General features: G+C 43.8%; 4 protein-coding genes across 18 annotated transcripts in view; 2 read left to right on the forward strand and 2 right to left on the reverse strand.

Annotated features, from left to right (window-relative positions):
• epb41l2 (erythrocyte membrane protein band 4.1-like 2) overlaps positions 1 to 1,949 on the forward strand; it is a 33,030-nt gene extending 31,081 nt beyond the window's left edge. For all 11 annotated transcript variants that reach the window (XM_086019184.1, XM_086019178.1, XM_086019174.1 and 8 more), the window contains one exon: positions 140 to 1,949. Coding sequence is in view for 1 of the 11 variants with exons in the window: in XM_086019178.1 (XP_085875304.1) it covers positions 140 to 145 (6 nt within the window). In the remaining 10 variants the exon portion in view is untranslated. The remainder of the gene's footprint in view (positions 1 to 139) is intronic.
• On the reverse strand, positions 1,241 to 4,034 carry LOC147128278 (uncharacterized). Of its 2 annotated transcripts, XM_086019195.1 has the most exons (4): positions 3,847 to 4,034; positions 3,223 to 3,714; positions 2,956 to 3,137; positions 1,241 to 2,109 (listed from the first exon to the last, which is right to left on the reverse strand). In XM_086019195.1, exons 2-4 carry the CDS (start codon positions 3,237 to 3,239, stop codon positions 1,994 to 1,996), a joined length of 315 nt encoding a protein of 104 aa, XP_085875321.1. In that variant the 5' UTR covers positions 3,240 to 3,714; positions 3,847 to 4,034; the 3' UTR covers positions 1,241 to 1,993. The 2 variants fall into 2 exon arrangements, 1 of the variants encoding a protein (XP_085875321.1); XR_015083977.1 differs by lacking the exon at positions 3,223 to 3,714 and having other exon boundaries at positions 3,847 to 4,031.
• Positions 2,457 to 23,720, forward strand: tmem244 (transmembrane protein 244). Of its 4 annotated transcripts, XM_086019191.1 has the most exons (11): positions 2,457 to 3,169; positions 11,912 to 12,038; positions 12,139 to 12,333; positions 14,849 to 14,906; positions 15,715 to 15,839; positions 20,967 to 21,125; positions 21,750 to 21,835; positions 21,971 to 22,047; positions 22,198 to 22,323; positions 22,926 to 22,970; positions 23,092 to 23,720. In XM_086019191.1, exons 6-11 carry the CDS (start codon positions 20,973 to 20,975, stop codon positions 23,187 to 23,189), a joined length of 585 nt encoding a protein of 194 aa, XP_085875317.1. In that variant the 5' UTR covers positions 2,457 to 3,169; positions 11,912 to 12,038; positions 12,139 to 12,333; positions 14,849 to 14,906; positions 15,715 to 15,839; positions 20,967 to 20,972; the 3' UTR covers positions 23,190 to 23,720. The 4 variants fall into 4 exon arrangements, with proteins under 4 accessions (XP_085875317.1, XP_085875318.1, XP_085875319.1 ...); XM_086019192.1 differs by lacking the exon at positions 14,849 to 14,906 and having other exon boundaries at positions 11,912 to 12,333; XM_086019193.1 differs by lacking the exons at positions 2,457 to 3,169; positions 11,912 to 12,038; positions 12,139 to 12,333; positions 14,849 to 14,906; positions 15,715 to 15,839 and adding an exon at positions 18,721 to 18,827.
• tmem200a (transmembrane protein 200A) lies at positions 10,452 to 18,728 on the reverse strand. Its single transcript, XM_086019188.1, has 5 exons — positions 18,167 to 18,728; positions 12,587 to 12,725; positions 12,120 to 12,355; positions 11,882 to 12,048; positions 10,452 to 11,714 (listed from the first exon to the last, which is right to left on the reverse strand). The coding sequence occupies exons 2-5, from the start codon at positions 12,715 to 12,717 to the stop codon at positions 10,740 to 10,742; spliced, it is 1,509 nt and encodes a 502-aa protein (XP_085875314.1). The 5' UTR covers positions 12,718 to 12,725; positions 18,167 to 18,728; the 3' UTR covers positions 10,452 to 10,739.
• Positions 23,721 to 23,777: the final 57 nt, after the last annotated feature.

The following is a 23,777-nucleotide window of genomic DNA, read 5'->3' on the forward strand; positions in this document are numbered from 1 at the left end:
ATCAGTCGTCATAATGTTGTTTTTCAGTGCCAGACTGTATAAAAGTGGGTCGTGACTTGAAATGGGTCATCGCCGGGTGACAACAGTCGAGAACCACTGGTCTACAGCAAGAAAATATGATCTCCTCTCTTACATGCAGAGCTGAAGGGCTCGTCGGGGATGTCATGACCTTCACCACCCCAGCGACCACCGTCTTTGACTTTGACTGACTGACGAAGACAACCAACTCGCAAGTCTCGCCCCCACCAAAAAATAACAATCAAGGAAATAATAACACACTCCGCGGGAGCAAAAGAACCACATTGTTAGCTTAACATGTAGCGTGTTTTTACTTTGTCTTTGTTGTTTTTCCGTAGTGCTTTTATTCTTTGACATAAACGAGACAATAATACAAAGAGGGGGCCGCTTTGAAGGAATGAGTACTGATGATGATCTTCATTATTCATAAAACTAGACACTGAAGTTTTTGCATTTTTGGGAAAGGTCTGCTATCAGCGTGTCCCCCACAGTGGTGGGAAAGCAACCTAATCTAAAAAAATTCAATCTCACAAGATTTTTTTTTTTTTTTTTTTTTTTACCCCCCAAAATGCTCCTAACATAATTTGTTCCACCCCTGCTCTAATGTGAATAGTGCAGCTCATTCCCTCACATCAATAAACATAACCCAAAGCACTCGCATACTAATGGTACAAACAAGTGGTAACATATTGCAACCACTTGTCTTTTTTCATTCCTCAAACGTCCTTCCGATTTACAGTCCTCACTTTAAAAATAAAAAGGCCGGAAAAAGAACATACACTTGATAAAAAGCTTTCAATTTGTTGTTTTTGTACTAAATGTGAACACGTTTAAGCTAAAACTGACTTCTCTGCAGACAACGTGAAAATGATGGCGATAACGGAAAGCAGCCACAACTTTTCTTGTACCTGTGAAGGAGGTGCAAGCTGGAATGGGAGAAAATTATGTAGCTTTTTTATTTTTAATTTTTTTTTAAAGTTGTTTTAATGTGAAAGCACATCGTTTGGACATAAAAGTATCACAGCGGAGTTTGTAAGCATAAAAATGACGTACACATACAGTTTATGTAAGTTCGACTCAAATTTGAATATGCTTTGGACAGATTCTGCAGTTTGCGTTTTTGGGCAGCGCAGAATGGGAAAAGCATGGGACACGTTTTAAACAACAGCGGCATTGTGTTTGATAAATGTTTAAAAAAAAAAAACATTCCACCTGTCTAGACTGGATTTTTTTTTTTAATTGGAATTTGTTCAAATTGAAACACCTTTACACGTCAAATCTCAAAGGTTAAATATTTTAATACATTGTTTATTAAAAAAATGTATTTTAGACAATGAAGTCTTATTAAAAACACTGGTCTTAACTGCAATATATTGTGATGACATTCCACCAGAGGAAAAAGCCGGAAAATATTGAATTTTCGCCTCTCATTCATGTCTATTTTGATGCATATGATGTCACAACTCTGTCTCTACTTTTACTCTCCCCACATTTGATTTGCTCTATGAAACTGTGGTCCATTTTTTTCATATTTGTAATAATGTTTCCCAGTGAATTTTTATTTTATCTGTTTTTTTGGGATGAGGGGGGATTAAACGCCACTACAAATGACATGTTTCACTCTGAGTTGCAGGCTGCAGTATAAAAGGAGCAGTGGGGCTGCAATTATTTACATATATATGTTTTTTTAAATCCTATTTGCCATCGTTGATCCAAACCAACTGCGGCATCTTTTGTATTTTCCACAAAGAAATAGATAAAAATTACAGGGAAAAAAGGATTTGGGAAGGTAACAAGCAGCCCCATTGCTTCCTAGTAGTCCAGATTATTTCTCTCTAGCCACTTAATTGCCCTGTATCACCTCCCCTCCCCCCCAAACACACACAAAGCAAGTCCTTGTGTAACACATTAAATAAAGGATTGTAATACTCTCTTAGGTGTGTTTCTTTCTTGCGCCATATTTGTAGTCCAGTTGTCAGGTGTACGCATGCGCGCCGATGCTCATCCGCCTCCCCCCCTTCTGGTCAATGTGGTGAGCCGGCCTGTAGATAGCGCTGCGGTCGTGTGAAAACCCAACCAGATCAACCTCCACTGCGGACAAAGCAACAATATTCGATTATATTGTAGTATGGCATCCATACATCGTATATTTATACATAAACTGCTTTTCATGTAAGAAGTATGCATTTGATCTTAACGCTGAATTGCACGTTCGTCTGCGCATGCGCGTTTCACCGTCTCTAAAACGGAAATGTAATTAAAATACCTTCAAAAAATATTTTAATGCGTTTATAATAATGGCCCTAACACAAAATGTATTAAAAAAAATTTTGTCGCACGAGTTTGTGGCTTTCTATTTGTTAACATTTCAAAATAGCAAACATGGCGTCCGTTTCAACAACATACGTCATCGACTGGGGACGTTGGACGACACCCATCTCCAGTTCAGTGAGTTCGTTTACAAATTACCCAAGTAGATTTTAACCGCACTGCTTTATGGTATCTAGTTGCCCAAAATGTTCACTATGCCGTCGAAAATATAATATCTGACCACACTGAGTCAGTTTACATAAGGGCTTAATTTAACATTTTTCTGAGTCGTGATGAGGTATTTAATTTACATTTACGTTTGCCAGCGTTGACTAGCTGACTCGCAGCACACACTTTATAGCGCAGAAATAAATCCACCAAACAGTATCGATACGTGTTTTTTAAATGAGCTTATTGGTGACTTGGAACCAAATGTAAACGCTTTGTCTATGGACCTAATTGGTTGAACTTTGAACGCTCAAGAGGTCACGTGGGCCGTTATAAACGTATTAAAAGTATATATTTACATAACCCACAAATGGTCATAATCATTGATAATATATGTTATCAGCAAAAGTAAGGCATCTTATTATGGACCAAAATATTGGGACATAATTCCATGCATACCCTGGTTGAGCTTCCAATGGAGATAGACCACCAGTTGCAAGAAGAGTACGCAAACAGACAAGAACAGGCCAAACAGGCACAGAGGTATGAAGCTGTCCATCTCTCTGTCTGTCTGTGTGACTGTCTGCCTCAGAAGCAGAGCCAGGCCGGCCCACGGCCCGCTCAGGACCTCCATCCCGCTCCTGGGAGACACCAACACACAAGGACTGAGAAGGTAAAACCTTTTTTTCAGGCAATTATAATTGTACATTTGTCCTCAATAGTCACCATCCTTGAAGAAACATGGCAAGTTTAACAGATGGAAGAAAGATACCGCTGATGCTTTGCTTCTTACAAGGAGTGTTAGGACAGCAGCACTGAAAAGACTTCAAAAAAACAAAAAAACTTGGCAAGAACAAAGCAATAGTGACTCATGTTCCGCAAAGACATTCCACCTTTATTCCATAATCATTTCTTCACTTCTAAATGAGCAAACTCAGCATTGTCAATTCAGTGCTGTGGAGAGGAGACCGCGCAATCCTTCCAAAAACACATGGCACGACATCAGAGTGCAGTTTGTTTGGGTCCACAGTCAGCAGCTCATTTGCATCTCCAAAAGAAACGACATTGATTTGAGGACAACAATTCGGTGTGAAAGTCAAATCCATCTAGATCAAACCAGAAAAGCCATTTCCAAACAGAAGACGATGGTCGCATCATCACCTATCGTCTGCCTTGAACAAAGTCTCGACTTCTCTGCCCAAAAATGGTCTCCTTCCACTGAACGAGTGGCCAGGCGGGTGAACGACCGGTTTGTAAGCAGGACGTTTGTTCACCAGGAACATGGAGCAGGAAGCAGAATTTTCAGTGACGTGTAGTGTAAAAAGTTAGTAAGAAGCCTCAAACACTCACGTAAAGTATCAGCTGCTGTCACAACATTCCAATGACGATCTTCTAAACTCAGCAAGGTGTCATTTGAGTGCCATCCTGTCTTGTTGTCCTTTCCCTTTTTCATCCAATTCACAGTGCTCTCGCTTAATCTCAATGTGTCTTTGTCGTTGCTGCTCCTGCTGATGATGTGAACTTTGTTCTTTTGCACCCTTGTGATTGCTAAGCAGATTAGCCGCGCAGGCCCGTGTGTGCGTGCGTGCGTGTTGTTGAACCAAACATACAAAGGTCATTGACGTCACCATGTGAAAACCCAAACTTTTTTGTTGTTGTTGTTAGTCTTGTCAATTTGACACACTGCCGAGAATGTTGTGGAGAGCCATGCCCGAATTTGAATCGCAAATAGCATCAGGTGTCCATGTTACACAGAAGCTCATTTAAATGGCTCGCCTCGCAGGTGGGTGCGCGCGTGCCACTCACTGATTGATTTCTACGTGGTTATTATATTCAATAGTGGACGTCTATTGTGACGTTTTGGATGCCTTTGTTGATTTCCTCCTGGTGATTTTGACGCATGCACTTGGATCAATGGAGTCTTGAGTGTGTGTGTGTGCGCGCATGTTCACGGATGCGTGTGTGCGTGGGTGGTTCGTCAGCATGTGAGAACAGACTTTTTATTGATTGTACAATTGTTATGAGGCCAGCTGGATTCTTTTTTCACACGCCAGCCAGAGGGACAAGTTCATACTATTTGTATGTGTGTGTAGCATGTTAAACGTAAAATGGCTGCCGCTCGAGGATAATTATAATGTGGAAAAAGCTCCTCATATCGCCGTTGTTGGGCGTAATCTTTGCACCTCCAAAATCACTTTTTATCCAAAAGCCCTCGCGTCCTTGCGCGCCACGTGTTGGACTCGGTGAAGCAGCATGTTGTTCAGTGTTATTGTACCCGTGCCGATGAGTGTCTGTGTGAACTGTTGTGACTGACAGTCTTGTGTGCCTTGCTGCTAATTAGGGGGAAGGACTACACGCCGGCTTGGCTTGGCCGATAAGCCGTCAAAAGACAATTTTCATGAATTTGCATTGATTAATCCCCGCTAAATTCCACGTATCCACTGCAGCCTGATTATCAACATACTTTAATTATGTTTGCGTATTTGAGACACTCGTACCCTTTGTTTCCTCGTGACTTCATGTTTGAGTTATCTGCTGGCAGGATGCTGTTCACACCGGCGCCCTCTTTTTTTTTTTTTTTTTAATTAATTAATTTTTTTTTAGATATTGCGTAAAACCAAGCCAACAATCGAGCGTGTGTAGAAATGTGCTGTTGCATCCTGCCGTGAGAACTTTCCCATCAACCTTCAATTCTTCTTCTTCCAGTTGTCATGGCAACCCCCCCTGGCCTTTTTAGCATAAGTTACGCCGGGGGTCGCCCGTGATGCTCGTTACCATGCCGACGGAGGCTTTTTTTTTTTTTGCTTGTTTTTAAATGAATGCCGGTGTTTCCTGCATTACGTAACAGCTGTGACATTTACACGACGGCGGCAGTCAACTGGAAGGAATTAGAGGGCAGCGTCGCTCAAAAACGAATGCACTTCATTTCGTTGAAAACTGACTTTTTTTTGGCTGTCTAAAATTCCTTGATAGACTTTTCGGGTTCGAATCTAAGCTACGGTCTTCCTTCTCATTTTTCTTTCAGTCAAGTTAAAGCTCCAAAACTGCCATTTGAACATGTTTCTATAGACTTTTAATATCCACCCACCGTATACCTCTGAGTATTGTCTACTGCCGCGTGTGTATTACCACAATTTTTAATTGTAAATGTATATAAAAATAATTTTAACTTGAAATGTCGGTATTTTTTTGAAGTGGAAAACAATTAATTTGCCCTGCACAAAACATGCTGACAGTCTGTCACGCTGTGATTTATCTCTTTACCTCAAAGATGCTTTGATTAATCTCCCTCCTGCCTGGCAACAAACAGTTTTTTTTGTTTTTTTTCCTGCTTTTGATCAGATACGGCGTCATGCCTGAGACACTCTTAAGTGTGCTCTGTTCTAGCTGGCGTTAGGGCGAGTAGTGAGACGCATTACGATGTAAGATCCACTCACCACATCCAAGGCAAAACATTTTTGAAATACACGCACTGCTGAGCAGCAGTGTGTCAGGGAATTCTGACACTTTTTGTCATCTGAAGTAGTATCAGTCTGGAATCTTTGTTGGATTTCTGAAATGATGTCAACCCATCAGTTTTACATCTTCGGGTGTAGTGTCAGGGGTGGGGTGACTCCTCTGTGTAGGGGACTTCTATAATGACAGGACCAGGGTGTGAAGTTAGATGAAATTGTCTTGGATCGCTGTCGGTTAAAGACCACCCGGCAGTTTTTGGTCTTCGAAGGTGGTGTCAGAGTCCTAGTGTAAGGAATTCTCAAGTGCTGGGACAGAGGTGTGAGGTTTACTGCAGTTTTGATGGGTAGCTGTTTTAGCAAAGGAGGTCCGACTGTGAAGTCTGAGGCAATTTTGATGGATCTCTCTGGGACTAAGTCAACCCGGCAGTTTAACGTCTTCTGAGGTAGTATCAAAAGCTGTAACAGAGGTGTGAAGAAGCCCGTGTTAAAGAGAATCCCGCTATGCCGGGAAGAGGTACGGTAAAACTCTGCGGAATGAAGGCAACTCCGCAGTTTTGCATTATCGACGGTAGTATCAGAAGTGAAACGACTCTTCTGTGCAAGGGAATTCCGCAATGCCCGGAACGACGGTGACCCAGCAGTTTTCCGCTTCCGGATGTAACCCACTCGCTGGAATTTCACCCTGCCGTGGCAAATTTTCGGGATCTCTGTGAGATGAAAACAATAAACAGTTTCCCATCTTTGAAGTTATTAACAGGTATTTTGTAAGTTTTGCCAGATTTGCAATGCCCAGACCAGGGTTTTAAGTTTGAGACATTATTTCTGGATCTTTGTGGGCTGAATCAACCCGTCAGCATCAAGGGTAGCATCAGAGCCGTAACAGAAGCACGTAAGGCAATTCTGCAATGCCAGGACTGGGATGGAAAGTTTTAGGCAATTTTGCTGGATATCCGTTCGATGAAGTCGACGCGGCGGTTTTAGGCCTTTGCTGGGTCTTATCAAGAGCCATAAGACCTGAATGCCGTTATTCAATTCTGAAGTCATTTTGCTGGAGATCTCTCTTGAAGGAAGTCAACGCGGCAGTTTGAGGCTACTATTAACATCTGCCGCAATGTGTACCCTCGCAAGAGTAAGGCAGCAGGTGTGCAGTTCTTGCGGGACCCGCCGTGTGAAAGAGGCCGGCGTTAGCGTGTCAGAAGGATGGAGATTAGCGCCGCCGGGAGACTCGACAGCGGTGTGAGGAAACATGGTGGGTGGACGCGTGAGACACTCAGAGGGAGCGGACCAGTCATCGAGTGAAGAGAAAACCCAACAGGAAAAAAAAAAACATTGCCGCGATAGATATCTCTCGTTAATTTAATTTCGTGGCAAGGAGGAGGCGGCTGGCGGGGACGACAAGTGACAGGAATAATTAATCCGCTCATTACTGTATGTCGGAGCTCAAAGAGAGATTGATTGACAGGGGTAGCAGTGAGAGGATGGAGACGGCGCTCCTTCAGATTGGATTCAGAGTGAGAGAGCTGGATAAAAAAAAGCCAGAGAAGACTGAGAGAGCAGCTTTTCTAACTGCCTGGTATCCGTCTAAGCGGCATCAGCCGTTATTACCGTTACACCCGCAAAGTTTGCTACGGTCATCACCTTAGATCAGGGCTCCTCGACAGCCCCTATGCAGCCCGATTTCCATGTCTCCCTCTTCCAACGCACCTGATTCAAAGGATCAGGAACGTTATTAACTGTGGCGGGGATCAACCCGTCGTAAGATTCGACTGGAGTGTGAAAACCGTGGAGAATCAAATACGACCGTAACCTGACTTGGGGAATTCATGCAGCCAACGTGAAAGTGACATCAGTACTGAAATCCATCATGCTTCAATTGCTTTAAGACACAGCCGGAAATTGAGACGGAGCAAAAAAAACGTCATGGAAACATCGCAAGCGAGGACGATACGTGCCGGCATGGCCTCCGCGCATTCCGGTTGAAACGGGCGTCGGCGTCTGTAATCCTCCCGTTCATTACGCGATCGGGAGAGCTTTTGTCGAGGGCTGAGAAGAGAAGCGCGGCGGCACGACGAGTGCTTAACGGGGATCAAACGGCTGAACGGGAGACTTTGAAGTCAAATCTTCAGGGCAGCGGAGGAGAGAAGAAGGCGAAGGGTGGGATGTTATGGCGAGACGTGCGATATTTGTTTCCGAATACAGGATGCATTTTGGAAAACGTGCAGACACCATTTCGGTTTTTTTTTTTTTTACTCTGAGTTGATATCACCATCGCAAATTGCGATTGGCACTGTTTGTCACCTTTTCCCGTCGCTAAATAAGGAAACGACGATCTGAGGAAAGGCCGCTTTTGAAGCAACCTTTTTTTTTTTTTTTTGTTTTTCGTCTCATCGTCCTTCACAATGCTGCTGCTCAGTTGTGCGCGTGTATAATTCATGCGACTTGGGATCAAATATGCATCATTTTGACCAGCGGAAAAGGGAACGTGGCGACTCGCGACCCAAGAATGCAAACGGAGGAACTGGGAGTTCGAAGTGTGCCCATCCAACCATGTCGCTGATTTTGTGTGGACAAAAATCGGACAAGATGGGCCTGGAGGCAGCGCTGATTTAATTGGCTCGTTAGGGGAGATGTGGGAGGCCTCTGCTTGATTGGTTGAGTGGGCAGATGAAGCCTGCAGCCACAGGAAGTACAGAAGAAAAGACTTTTGCGCACACATTGGGGGGCGGGGCATCACAAGTCGGTTAATTGCAACATTCCTAGCTCTACGATGTTTCGACCATGACATGGCGCCGGATTAGGGACGATCTCGGTTGTCTCAGGTGCGCATATTCGAGGAACCTCTTTTACTTTTGTGGAAGCAGCATATTTCCTGTGCCATATTCTTCACATTGCTGGTTTAAAATCCAGAAAATGAAATGAAAAAAAAAAACATCATTTCGTCAAACGTTGGCAGAATCACACCATATCACACCCAGGTTGCTATATGAAAAAGGATACACACACGGGCCGAGAAAGCAAAGCCATGCCGATGCGGATCATTCGAGCTGATTTGAAGAATGCTCGCGTCGCTGCGCCCATGTGGCGCGTTATCATCACGTTATCAAGACGCCTCTTTCTTCTCACATGACTTGAGCCTGTTAGACCAGCAAAGTATAGCAAGCATTCCCCCCGGCGTCAGATCTATATTTAGAATTGAAGACATTCTATTATATATTTTTACATGCTTTATTTAATCTTGGGGAAGGGGGGTGGGGTGGGAACAAGCGCATCACAGCCTGTTGACCTTTACTGACGTGTCCACCCCGCAGTTGCGTAATGTGAGTGACGTCAACTTTTGGACTTTAGGCAGGGGGTCCAAAACAGACCCCACTGGCTGCCATGACAACTGTCTTGGCACACACACGAACGCGCACGCACGCAATACGGAACTGTCGCCGTGAGGCTCTTCCAGCCAAGTATCTTAATTGGTCTCGAGTCAGCACATAGTGACAAGAAGTGGAAGCAATGACGGCCATTTTCAAATCAATTACAAGATGCCCATGTGGCCATTCATGACCGTCGTGAAATAATCGTCATTGCATTGACACTTCAACTTATTTAAATCTGAATTTGGGACTTGATTGTAGCATCGCCAAGTCAATCAACTGTCGCTCTTCAACAATGGATGAGCGATTATCGGTTCGTCCAAACATTTATCGGTTCCGGGGTTGGGATGTTGGACCGTTAGTAGAAAGGTAGGTTAGGACGTGTAGAGGTAGGAAGGTCAGGTAGGACAGGACAGGTGGGTTAGGACAGGACAGTTGGGCTTGGACAGGTAAAGGTAGGATGGTCAGGTAAGACAGAACAGGCAGGGGTAGGATCGTAGGTTAGGATGGCGTGATAAGATAGGTAAGGACAGGACAGTTAGCGGTAGGAGGGTGGATTAGGTCAGGACCGTAGGATAGGAAGATGAATCAGGATAGGTGGGGAAGGACAAGTGAGTAGGCCTTATAATCCTCCATTCCTTCACTCCAAATTCTTTGGCATGTGATGAGAATCTCCGAATGGTAATTCCACTGCTCTAAAAGGCTAGCAGAGAAGCGTCGGCCACTGCTTAAGCGCTTACCCGCGTCTATAGTGCACTTCGCCTCCATTTGCATTCTCAAGGTTTTTCTTTCTTTTCCACATTGTGTTCTCTTCATTATCACTCAGCCCATCCGCGCGAACAATGACGCTCGCTCGCGCGCTTGGCAACCGCGAATGGAAGAAAGCAGCCGCTCCTTCCTTCCTTCTTCGCACTACTTCCATTTGTTCCTCGGCCACGCGGTGCCGTGCGCCGCGGTGATTGCCGGTTCTGTTCCCACGGTTACGTCCGCGCCAGCGCTCGGCTTGACGTCACGTTTGTTGAATTTTTCACAAGCACGTTTGAGTACGTTTGAAATAGCACCGCCTTTTACGGTGATTAATGCTGACTCATTTAGACTTTCTGGGTAGAAGTACAGAGAGGAACATCCAGGCGACTACGGATTTAATGGAGGACTGTTTATTGGAAAGTAAAACGTCTTTTTTTTTTTCTTTTAAAGACATTTTTTTTAGGGAACGGAATCACTCCCTGTCCACCATATGCGGCCTTGCGTAGCGAGTTGCCATTTTGTGGTGCGCGCCGTGCTCACGTCCGCATCTCGTGGCAACAATTCGCCATCTGGCAGACAAGTTCATCGAGACACCCGCATCGGTTGTGTTTGCCAGCAACGTGGATCTCGGGTGGGACCTGTCTGAGCGGGACCAGCTAATAATCACTCCTGGCTCTTAGAAGCGTGTCTCCGAGCTGCCCCGCTTCATCGTCCCGCCGCTCAAGTCGTCGTGCTCGAAGCTCAGATTGTTGTGCGAGCGGGAGATCATGAGCAGCTTTTCTCGCTTGCTGTAGTCCCGCCTGACGAGGGAGGCCGGCGACAGGAGCGCCGGCGGCGACGGCCCCCCGGTCTCCAAGCCTGCGCCCTGCCGCTCGTCCCCCCGGTCCTCCAGCCGGGTGTAGCCCTTGATGCTGCGGCTGCTGTTGCTGCGGTCCAAGCGGGGCCAGCTGGGGTGCTTGCGCTGCTCCCGGTGCACGCTCAGCATGCTGGGCTGGCGCTCCAGGTCCAGAGATTTGGAGTGGCTGCTGAGCATGTGCAGAGAGGAGTTGGAACCAAAGTCGGGCCGGGCCACGCCGGGGGAAAGCCAGCAGCCTGAGGTCGAGGACGGCGCCAGGGAGGACGAGGACGAGGACGAGGAGGACGAGGCGGAATGACTCCGTTGCAAGCGAGGCGCTTTGGAGGCCTTGGCGACGCACGCCACCGGAACCGCCAGGGACACCATGGCGCCCGGCTGTCGCGACCTCTCCTCGTCCCGCCCGCGACCGCCGCGCTCCTCCTCCGTGATGGCCTCCATCTCCGGCTCGTCGATGACGCAGTTGTTGAGTTTGATGACGGGCAGCGTGAACGCCGAGATGGAAGAGGAGACGATGGAGCGCGCGCGGTGCCCCCCCGTCTCGGCGTCGGCTCCCTCGGGCGGTGCCCGCTCCTTGTAGAGCGGCGCCAGCAGGCCCGCGAAGCTGCACTCCAAGCCGGCCCGCTCCCGCCGCCTGCGAGCCTCCTCGTCCCCCAGCAGCGCCTCCTCCTCGGGGGGCGCGCCGTAGCCTCGGAGGTCGTCTCTTGCATAGTTGCCCTGGGGGTGCTGCTTCTGCTCCTTCTGGCGGAGGCGGTGGATGTCGATGACCGTGGAGTACATGTCTCGCATGTGGATGATCTACAACACAACATTTTGCATTTTTTTGTGGACAAAATACACACTTAAATAGCTAACTTAATACAGTTCCCACACAGATTTTCACTATTGATCATGAAATAGCCAGCTGTTTTGCTAATTTAAGACTTTTGTGGCACAGATTTTTTTGGGGGGCATAATTTGCCCACCTTTGTCTCTCTGTCTCTGTTCTCGTGAAGAATGGCGTTGGCGCAGATGAATATGAAAATCCCGATGCCCATGGTGAAGGGCCCAAACATCTTCATCCTCTCGGAGTGCCGATGCTGCTCCAGGAACCGTGTCAGAGCGCCCCCTCCCGGCTGCCTGGTAGGCCGACCTGCGTGCGGGGAAACAAGTTTGTTTCACACAAATCTGACTTTGGAAACTAAAATATGAATTTCATATTACCTTCTATGTTTTGACTGAGAGTGGAGTTCTTCAGGGTGCTCTCCTCCGCCGCCGCCGCCTTGGATCCTCCACCACCAGGCGGGCTTTGGCCTGAGGATTGCGGCCAGTATCCCAGCGTGGCCATCGCAATCCCCACAGCCAGGATGAACAGGCCCAGCAGGAGGAAAAACCCCGAGGCGGAGTAGAGGCGCAACCGGCCGCGCACCACCACCACGTCAGTGCGCCGCTTTCGTTTTCTGTGGGAATAATGTGAAAGCAAAGAGTGTTTCATACCTAGTTGATGTTTACGGTAAAACTCACACATAAAACAACAGAAAATTAAACATTGTAAACCAATTAATTTCATCTAACGTAGGTCCGCTAGGCAAATGCTTACAGTATGTGAAATGCCATAGTTAGATCATGGAAACGAGCATGAATATTATGGATCACATTCGCCTATTTGCAAATTTGTCGCCAAAGCTAACCTTGGCGCCCCCTCCTGGGCAGTATTAGCTAAGCCCGTAGATGTAGCCGGTGCAGGCCGCAGCTGAGAGCGGGCCGAATCCTGGCGCTTTAGCTTGGCCAAGCCTGTTAGCACACCTGCGGCGGCGGTCATACTTTAACCTGCACGGACAACAAAAGACAAAAGCAAAAATGAGAAGAATTGAGATTAGCACGTAAAAAGCTTGTGTTTCTACCACCATAAAGGGAGTCATCCAGCCAACATGTTTTATTAGCTAGCTAGAAAAACGAAACAGCCAAATAGCTAGCTGAATTAATACTATATCTTTGTTATTGTCGTTTTATTCAAAGCGAAATAGTGAATTAGCTAGCTAACTTTACATTTTTCAGATTTTTTTTTTCTCTTTCGTAAACTCAACAGCCAACTAGCCAGCTAGCTAAACACATTTGTTGAACTTTTTTTTTTTTCCACTTTTACAAACAAATAGGTTTTCGATTCCCCCTATAATTTATTTGCCAATCGAGGTGGGAGCGGACAGCACTTTGTCAAAGATTATGCCACCCACCCCAATAACCTCGCCATCTCTGTGTTGCACGTACAGTATCATAAACAACAGTGTACCCTATACTAGGGCTGTACGTGGGAATTATTGTCTTATTTATAGAAGCAGAGCAAGATCAACGCTGTTATTGTTTACATATCGATTGCGTTCTCAATGCAACATTCCCATGAGTCATCACCAGCTGGCCTCATGTCCATGAATAGCCACACCAAGCTTAAAACAAACAGCGCGTCTATATTTAGGAGCCTTCATTTGTGTTTAAATGCGTGTTTAATCTGGTATGGCATAAACATTAGCATTGTGCCTTTGAAGCGCAAAGGAGATTACAGCGACTGGGTAGCCATTTTGGCTCCCGTGCAATGTTTAGCTTTACGAGAAGGCATGACCTTCATCTGTCTATGCTTTTAAATGATGTTCTCCCTCTGAGCTATTTTTAATCCGCCACTTTGATGTAATTAGTCTACTTTTCAAACCATTAAATTTCAGATTGGAAGAACGAGGCAGCTTTATGTCAAACTCAGGCCCACAATAATCATTTGGCCCACACAGTAGTTACGGTTTCCATCAGACTGTCAAAATCATTGAAATGTGTCATGTTACATAAACTGTGTACACATTTCACCTCTGCATTTGATTGTTGATATATATATTTTCAACAATAAATTGAAATGGAAAATTGTGGTAAGCAATATTTTTGTGTACACTATTTTCTAATTTTGGAAAAGGGACGTAGTGAAATTAGGCCACATCAGACTTTTTTTTTTCTGTGATGTGCACTCACTCATGGCAAACATTGAGAACATTGACATGGCGATTTGGCCCACTTTGAGAACCAAGGTTTGGTGGGCCACCCACTTGACATGTTGTCGTGGGCCAGATCTGGCCCTCAGGCCTTCAGTTTGACATCCGTGCTTTAACAGTAACGGGGGAGACATATCCCCTTCTTACTTGTGCCTGTCTTGAATTTTTAATGTTTTTTGGGGGGGGGTTTTGTTTTTTACCCCCATGTCAGTCATCCTGTCGGCGCCGCTCGCCAGGCACACGAGCGCTTTTAAGCACAGATGGTGAATCACACGAGCAGCGACGTGCGTGGCCTCTTTTCATCGGCGCCTCTCTTCCGATGCCATGTTCTGCTCTCCAAGTGTGCGTCAAACAGAAAGCTTTCAGGAGCAGGAGGGGGGGAATTTTCCTTTCTTGAGTGAGTAGGATGGCGGAGGAGAATGTTCAAGACGGGAGAGTACAGTTAATCTTGCTTGCGAGACGTTTGTTCGTTCATACGACAATTATTCCAGAGAGCGACAGTTGGTGTCGAGTCGAAGCTAGAAGGCAAGAAAGGCATCACAAACGTGGCGGGCTGCCTTCCCATTAGACATGTAACAAAAACATTACTTTTCACCAGGCTTGGCGTTTGGTGACCAACTATAAAAAGGTCAATAGTAATTCCTATAAATATTAACACTGAACATTTTGCTTCCTCTTTTGGGAATCTGAAATATTCATAGCGTTTTCATCAGGCACGTAAGTAGCGTGACATCATAGCGGCGAGAGGTTGCGTAATAAGCCATTTTGTACAGTGAGCCCTCCATGAATAATGACTGTGTAGTGTTGGCCATAAGTGCTTTCCCCTGCAAACGACCGCAAACTGTTTCGGAAGACATCATTTACGTTCTTTGGACATGTTGATTGACGTCACGTGACGCTTGGGCACGTTATGTGCTGCAGGTGCTGCCGCTGCTGCTAGGTGACTCGTTTCCCTGGCAACTGCCAGCTGTGAGCACAGGTATGCCATTAACACAAAGACACTGACTGTACGGAGGAAGAGGGGGTGCGGTATCGTCATCTATTCACTGACAATAATCAGGAGGACTGATGCAAACTTAATGGAATAGATTAAATGTTTCTTTTAAAAAAAACATTGGGGGAAAGATAAATATGGAATATGTTATATTTTGTCAATAAAATAGAAAACTTGCTAATTAGCTATCGAATTAGTTTCTCACACTTGATTCAGCTCCCCTTTACAAAACGGCCACCTAGCCTTACTTAACTTTATAAATGTTTTACTTTTTTTCCACAAAATATATCATTAGTTTGAGTGAATATTTTTCGCCCTAGTTTAGTTTTTTGCACAGATTTTTCCCCACTTTTTAACTAGCTACTTTACTAATCTGAAATCCAAACATTTTTTTCACTTTTGTTTTTGAAATAGCCAACTTGCGAGCTCGCTCAGAATTTTTTTTTTTTCCACTTGTTAACTAGCTACCTACCTAACTAGATTTTTCACTAAAAGCATAAAATATACAATCAACATTCTGAATGTCATATTTATCAAAGATTTTTTTTTTCACTTTTAATAGCCCGACTTGATAGCCAGTTAATTCGTTTTTTTTGCAAGGTTTTTCCTCTAGTTGACGAAATAGCCAACTGGCTACCTAACTTGACACAGTTTTCACTTTTGTCTCCAAGATATCTCGCTACCTTGCGAAATTGACATTTTTCGCACAGATTTTTGTCATGAAATAGTTGCTACCTTGCCCACTTGCTAACTAACGTTTTCCGTTTTGACTTTCTACCTGTTAAAATTGCAGCCCTTTTCAATCGTGTCAGTCACCAAAGCTAGAAAAAGCATCCGCACGAAGGCTCCCGAGGCAAAAGAGTCGGGGGAGTCAGAGTTCTTCCTCTCCATCTTCCACCTCACGTCTCCCGCTCTGAGGTGAGTCACCCATCACCTTCTCCTTACCCCCGCAGCCTCGGAATCTTCTTCTTTTTTTCTTTTTTTTTAATAATGGATCCTCCTTTTGATAATGCATGCACATGTCTGACATGTTTGCACCATGACTCAGTGTCTTTTTGTTTCGGTTGAATCATCACATGCACAATCAAGCCAGCCTTGAGCGCGTTGTGGTTTTGTGTTTGTTTGTGTGTGCTGGTTCCAGCGGGGATTACTCACTCCGTCTTCAGTCACCCACACTTGTCTTGACACACACACACACACAAATGGTTGAGTGGGGGACACAATTTGTTCTGTGACGTTTGAGTTCTAAGCTTTTGCCATTTTTAAATGATTTTCACCGTTGGAAATAATGCACAGTGAGTTCATTAATCTTTAATCCAGCGTTTATGAACCATAAAAAGAGGCAATGTTTTAATTTATATTTGAATATTTCTATCATAAAAGTACAAAAAGAAAGTTAACTAAATTACAATTATATGACTTCTGGGTTGGTACTGCTAAAAAATAATAATAATAAAAAAGCAAAATCCAATGCTCACTGGTTTAAAGTTTTGTTTGACTGGAATGTTTTGACAAATTGAACGATTTTTTTTAACTGCATGTTCTGTGGTTATTATTTCATATACTGTAGTGGCATCACAAAAAAGACAGTTTGAGACGTAACGAGCAGTTTTAGTGCTGTTCTGTTTCATGTTTTAGGGTTATCATCACACTTTTTGGGGGCAGTTGCTTCTTCTAAATGCACTCTCCGAACAAATGTTCTACTGCTTATTACTACAAAATGGAAAAATCAAGAAACAAACTTTGTTGCTGGTGAAAGAAGCGAGTCTACTCCTTGTTTTGGTAGCTGAAATTGTCACGGCACACAATATGCTGTGATTCTTGAACGATCACTCAGAATGCTCCAAAGCGGCCGGCAACATGGGCAACTGTGCGTTGCAAACAGCAGGCGGCAAACGGAGTCTAGCATTTAAAATGCCACTTTAAACAAGGCCTGTCCTCTTTTTACAGGCAGTTTATGAGGGCAAAAACTTGACCCCGGTTGACATCATTTATAGTTTCTAAGTTTTGCGCGTTGGACCTTGGAGGCTCCGCTATATTTGGCACAGATCCTGCTTTAGGATCACAGTTGAGTGCTTCAACACGTGTTCAATGAATGCTTATCAGTCAAAACGGAGCACAGTTTTGAGACACTTTGCATTGCATCCGGTGTACCTAACGAAGTGACTCCGTTCCTAACGAGATGGGTAAATATTGCCAACGAGCATTGAGAAATAATTAATAGGCTTTTAGTCTTTCATCCAATATTGAAGAACAGTTTATTAAATATGCATGCTGACGGGGAGATGAAGTGCACGCTGCATGCTCGCCAGTTGTTACATTGCAGCGTAAATAAAGCAGAGGCGGGCAGGCTTATCTATTACGCTCAAGGCCACAAGTATTTTGGGGTTTTTTAAACCGGACAGACTAGTAACGTACATGTAAAAAGTGTGTTTGTAAAAAGCGCAAATGCGTATGTTAAATGTGAAAATAAAATGTTTTGGGGGGAATTTTTTTTTTTACATTTTCATAAAAAAAAATAATAATAATAAAAAAAAGAATAGTTAATATTAATAATTTGTTCCAGCCTCTTAAAAATGTTTAGAGAAAAGAACACTAGAATTTTCTACTTTCTAAAACTAAAAATGTTTAGAAATTATGTAATTAGATAGAATGTAAAGAATGAAACCGTTTTTGTGACATCTTTTGTTCGACTTCAATGGACATCGTGCTGCTCCTTGTGGTGTGCTTGCCTTGGCCACCTGGCGGCAGTGTAATACAAACATACAGAATTGGAGATAGCATCAAAAACTAAATCTGGGCCCCCATAAAAATTTGCGCTCCCACTCCTCCCGGAACAACCCCTGCATGGATATGGACGTAGTATTAGTTGTTTTTGCAGAAGATAAAGAATATGTGCCAGTGACTATTGTCATTATCTGTCTGCGTGTGTTGCTCCATCGTTTGTGTTCAAATATCCGTTGCTTGAAGGGTTATAACACCACGGCATTGATGCCATCCATTATGCCCTCTGTGGCATTTTGTATTGTGTGTTAGCATCAAGCTAGCGGAAGGCAAAGTTGTGTGTTTGTTTTAAATAGACAACTTACAATTTTCTTTTTATTTTATGTTTAGTTTGACAATATTATAAGAATGGATGAAAAATGAGTAAATACATTTTCATGAACTGATTTTAAAAAAGAAACTGCTTGCTTAATTAATGCAACAAATATGACATAATTCTTGTTGTCTCTTTAGTACCTTACCTTTTAGTAAGACTGTCAGTCGCCCATTAAAAAATCCATATTGTCCCGTGAAAGCTGCACCACACTTGAGTCAGCATGCATGCAAAGTCAAGTCTTATTTTTCCCCTCCCAATCCTGCACTTTTTTACGACTTCATCTTGCGCGCGCGCTCCCAAACAAAAGACTCCTCTTCTTTAGCTTTTCTTCTTCTTTGGTTTCAACGTACAAACTCCCCAAAGTCACGCGGCGTGTCCCCTGCACGAAATCCACGCCAGGTCCGCGCTGGGATGCTTGCAAAGCCGCAACCGTGACGTCCTCCTCGGCCAACGCGCTGCGTAAAAAGTCCTCGACGTCCACCGCTCCAAAATGTCCACCCCAAACTGTTGCGTTGAAGGTCCAGCGATGAGTCACCAAGAGAGAAAAAAAAACGTTTTTTTGTTTTCGGGTTTTATTTGTAGTTCAGTCCTACGAAGCGTCTTCTTTCTTCCACGTCCACCTCTTGCAGTGCTTCCAAAGCGCTCCCGTGCGCGTGAACATGCGCGCGAGGTGAGCGTGCGCGCGGCGTGTGCGAGAGTCAAACGGAGGAGGAGGGGCTGGGCTTAGGTCGTACGGAGGTAAATTGGTCCTTCCATGCACCGCATGTGGACAATCAAATGGAGCTTACGAGGCGTCCGTCTGCAATGTACAGTAACATGATTTTCTCTTCTAGTACGTGTTTTACTGTGTCTGTTGTACAGCCATGAGACTAAGTAACTGTAATAATACGTCTGATGGTACTTTTCAATGATTGAATGGCTTATTTCGGTTGCGTACATAGTAGAGAAAAAGAAAAAAGTAAACATCATTCGTTAACAAATCACTTAATAACCGAAAAGGGAATAGGCTGAAGCACCAGGATTATTATTGTCTATTGTTTTGTTTATACATGAATATGACTGTGAGATGCCTCGTGCGGCACTCGAGGGACACTGTTTTTTAACTACATGAACAAAAATAATTCATTTTCATTTTTATGTCACGTTTGCTCATAATTTAATTAACCAATTCTTATAAATACAAAAACATTAAATATGCACGTGAAATATATTTTAATAATATATTCATTATTCACCATAAGCGATTAATTTGTAATGCATTACTGCCACCTACAGGACTGGAGTGGAGCAACATGCTACTAAATTTAGGACTTCAACTGCATGACTGCAATTTTATACTCTATTAACAGCACAAAGAACATACAAACAAACGTTTTTGTCTATCCTTGGCGGAAGTCTGCGCTCTTCCGAGTGCTCTTGTTTCTACATTTTCTTTCAGATTGGTCATGAGATGTTATCATTTTTCTTTTCCAAGCAAAATCGTTACAGATGTTGGCATGCGACTCATTTCCTGTGTTTACATGAGCGAAGTCCAAATACTGTTTGTATTAGTGTGATACGTGTTTGTTCGTCTGGATGTCTTCCTCAACAGGACTACCCTGACCTTGGCGTAACACCGCACATATACTGACACGCACGTCTGAGTGCTAAAAATGACTCAGGGGACCACACACCACAGCTAGTTGACGCAGTCGTGCAGACGTGCTGTTTACGTTCACACATACCAAGTTTTATAACTAGGAATGGGTGAGTACTGGTACCAGGTGTTGATATCGTTCCAATACCGGCCTTATTTCAAGGTGCCGGATGCTTGTGAACGATGACAATACCAGCCACCGATACTTAAGTCAAACGAAAATCACTGAAAATGGTTCTTGTGACATATTTGCACATTAGAAAAAGGTCTTGTAATTGTTTAGGAACAGCACAAAAAGACAACATTATTCATAAGCATATATTCTTTATCCTCTGTGAAAAATGACGACTGCTACTGCAGTTTAATGATCCACTTAGAGTCGTTGTGAAAGTCTTCCCCCTTTGTGTCTTTGTGACTCATACTGCCAGCCGGTGGCCAAGGCGCAAAACACACCTAATTGAATATGCTAAATGGTAAATGGTCTGTCACTTGTATAGCGCTTTTCTAATTCATAATCATGTTTGAACCCATCTTGAAATGTTTTTTGGGACAATTGTAACTGTTGACGCCACATTATGTGGAGGAACAAAATGTCACACAGCACATCACAGTGAGCGAAGCCTAACTCCTTGATGCCCACCGTGATGCTCACACTGTGCACCCTATGCCCCTGCCCCGTACTCTGTCGCCATGGTTACGCATGTTACCCTGGCAGCCACATTTTAACCCACACTCGTGGCACACTCGCCCTGACGCTCCAGAGGCCAGCATCGCTAATATAATGTTACTAGTGATCCATAAATGTTTACTAGCTGACAACTGTGTGCTACAATTGCTACTAGTACTGACATTATGAAACTCGACTAGTTATAATCCAACACATTGCTTGTAAACTAGTAGTCAATTGGTGCACAGTTTTGCCTTACTCGTTTCATGTAGTTGTCCGAGTATTCTGCCCCAGATGTCATACTTGTGCATAAATGTCAGAACTATTTAAAGCGAGAACAAAAAGTCGACGCTCTTGTGGTTGCGTCGTTGCTCATCAGGGCTTTGCTACCATCTAGTGGTCATATAGTGTAACACATGGGAGCGGAGATAAATTGTTTGGAAGGAGATGGCAAGGTCATTCACAAAACAATCGCGATGCACAAGTTTGAATTCTTTGAGCAATTAAGGAGAGAGCACCACTTGAATATCCCTCTCTCGAGATCCCTCCCGGGATTTTCCTGAGACTTCTTAGTCGTAATCCCGTTTTGAATAATCCACCGCCACCCCACTCTCTCTCTCTCTTTTTCTCTGTCTGATGCAGACACAAATGACCACGTGTAGGTCGAAGGTGCTCTGTCGCTCTCTTTCCCCGGTGCCACGGCCATTCATGTTGTTGGACTACTGCTGTCGATGTTGTGGAGTCACGCTCATCAAGCGCCATGGAGCCGTCTCGCTCAAGACCACGCCCAGTGACACCTGGGTAAGAACGACGCGGGAAAATAAATGAGTAAAACATGTTGCATTATGCTTTTTAGAGCTTTATTGATCGCACGCAGTAAACAAGTACCGGTGAAGACCGTGAAGACTTCCTGGCAGCATTTGATTTAAAAAAAAAAAAAAAAAAAAAAGAAATTATGTGAGGAGTTCATTTCCAATGTATGTCCACTAATGGGAAGTGGAGTCTAGTCAGGAGATGGAAAACAAGCCAGGGGGTTGGCTGATGTGTTTAGAAGCCGGTAAGTGAATTAGCGCCGGCTCAGCTGCGGCGCCGCTTCCGGACGAAAAGACACCACCTGTGCTTTATCTTCAGGACTATGCAAAGTCAATGTAGACATTTCAACAACATTTCTGTGCCTGCAAACTATCGGAAACAGGCAAAACAATGACACGGTCTTCCATTGGCTTGCAGAAGGTGTTACCAGCCATACAACAGAATAACAAACAGCAGTTTATTTTTTCAACAGAACTGCTCCAGATTGTATGATGGCAACATGTACATAGAAAGTCCTTTGCTTGCCTGCAACGCATGTAGCATTTATGACCTGACTGGATCCCAGCTCATGAGTTGTGGTGGACAACATGTCGCCGTGACTTTTGTCCTCAGGTGGTCCTGCAGAACCTGCTGATGTGCATGGTCTGCTTCTACTCGCTCTACTACATGGTGGTCAGCCTCTGCATCGGGTTGCTCAGGTACACAAACGGGGGCGGCTAGCGGACGCTGTAGGTCCAAGCCAAAGTGGGAGTGGTGCCAAATCAGAAGTTGTTTTTTTTCCCCACCTTCTTTTTCTGTAAAACTGACTCACGCGTGTTGTTGCATGTCTGCAGGGTTCATGAGATCAACAGCCTGTTGGCACCGTTTGACTACACCACACCGCCGTCATGGCAGAACCCCAAATATCTCGGTGAGTCGTGCCTTCTCTGTAGAAAGCTCAAAACAACAACTTCTAATGGAAGTCAAAAGAAATTGAATTCCGATAACCAATCAACCCGTCGATTAATAACAAATAATGCCTTCAAGTCAGTCTTGTGTGTGTGTGTGTGTGTGTCCGTAGTGGGTGTCATCTCCACAGAAGTGACGTATGTTCTGGGAGGGCTGGTGTTTGCCTGGATCGTGGAGGAGTGGGTGTGGGACTACGCCATCACGGTCACGCTACTGCATGTGGCCATGACTGTAGCGGGTGAACGCACACACACGCACACACACGCACACACACATGAGGATTAGTCAGGTTATGTAACAGGATATAATGAGTCTTACACACAACTAATGAAATTGCATATGAATCGGTATCACCAAAAAAGCAGGTTGCTAGTTTATCCAATAACATTATGGACAAAAGTGGTCACAAATAATATCGAGACCTGACATGCATATTCCGTACTTGCATTAAAGCTTCAAATAAATAATAAAATATATGTATGGTCGCAACTTTGCCGATTTTGGTTTGTCACGAGAGGGTTCTGGAATGTAACCCCAACGATAAACGAGGGACTATCATGTTAATGAAACATCGTGATTAAAATTTAAAAGGATGTTCAAAACGGAAATTATTTTATTGAATTCAATTATAATTCAATTATAATCGTCTCTATGTTTCTTATATTTTATCACCAACCAATGGGAACTACAACAGAAAGCTTTTGTAAACTGTGGCAACTCACAGAAACATGTTAAATGCATCCCTTGCGAATCACAAAACTATACTGAACACGATCCATATTTCTGAGATTATTTGAGAGGTATTGCATTATTTTATAAGTTTATTTTTTATTTCTGCAGTGATGTCAGATTTCCCCTCAACCGAGCACTGGTGGATCGCACTGGGTGAGATGGTTAATTTTTTTTTGTCCGTGTATTGACTGTATAATATTTGTCTTTGTTGCTTTTAAGTATGTAAACCACTTCGCAAGTTTTCAGTGTTATTTTGCATTTGCTTCCTTGGTAGGCTCGGGCCTGGTGATGATGATATTTGGAGGACAGATCCTGGCCTATAAACTCTTCAGAAGTAACTTTGTCTCCCCAGCCGAGCTGCAGAACTTCTGACGAGGCTCTGCAGGATGCATTGCAGTGGAGCAAAACATTGCCAGCGTTTCTACATTCTTCTCCTTTTATTATTATTATTTTTTTGTAAAGCAAACACAACATTAGAACCATTCTTGTACAAACGACCCAATACTTTTGTAAAGAAAAGAAAAACTGTACAGCTATATTATTTTTATATTGTTTTTTTAAATTGAATAATTTTAGGTGGTGTTATACACATTATATTCTGACAGAAAGTGTATGTATGGTTACTATATTGTGATTCATATTATTTAAGTCGGCTCTGATGGAATGTGTATGTTGCAAGGGTATTAAGTGACAGTAGTCCATATGTTGTTATATTTAATCTTAATTTATTATACCTACCTCGAAGGGAAAATTCAACTTGAATCGGTGTAGTATTGGCTCATTTGTTTTTTTAATGAGGAAAATCAATTGTATCCGTTAGAACACAATGACGTCATCAGCGTTGTACAAATAAGTGTAGGTTGATTTGATATGTATTAAATAAAATTGCACAGTGGCAATAGTGTTCTATTTTCATTCGAATTATTACTACTTTTTTTTTATCATTTATTAAAAGTTTTC

The sequence above is a fragment of the Filicampus tigris genome, chromosome 20, assembly GCF_054856515.1.
Source record: "Filicampus tigris isolate MCC_2025a chromosome 20, RoL_Ftig_1.0, whole genome shotgun sequence".
NCBI classification, from domain to species: Eukaryota; Metazoa; Chordata; class Actinopteri; order Syngnathiformes; family Syngnathidae; genus Filicampus; species Filicampus tigris.

Excerpts from the sequence above, each read along its gene's own strand:
- LOC147128278 (XM_086019195.1), bottom strand. Across the intron at positions 2,110-2,955 it reads CCATTGGAAGCTCAACCAGG|TGGAGGTTGATCTGGTTGGG; the intron begins GTATGCATGGAA and ends CTTTGTCCGCAG.
- tmem200a (XM_086019188.1), bottom strand. The coding sequence starts at position 12,717 with ATGACCGCCGCCGCAGGTGTGCTAACAGGCTTGGCCAAGCTAAAGCGC. Across the intron at positions 12,356-12,586 it reads GCCCAGGAGGGGGCGCCAAG|AAAACGAAAGCGGCGCACTG; the intron begins GTTAGCTTTGGC and ends TTATTCCCACAG. Across the intron at positions 12,049-12,119 it reads TCTCAGTCAAAACATAGAAG|GTCGGCCTACCAGGCAGCCG; the intron begins GTAATATGAAAT and ends CCCCGCACGCAG.
- tmem244 (XM_086019192.1), top strand. The coding sequence starts at position 20,973 with ATGACCACGTGTAGGTCGAAGGTGCTCTGTCGCTCTCTTTCCCCGGTG. Across the intron at positions 21,836-21,970 it reads CTCTGCATCGGGTTGCTCAG|GGTTCATGAGATCAACAGCC; the intron begins GTACACAAACGG and ends GCATGTCTGCAG. Across the intron at positions 22,324-22,925 it reads TGTGGCCATGACTGTAGCGG|TGATGTCAGATTTCCCCTCA; the intron begins GTGAACGCACAC and ends TTATTTCTGCAG.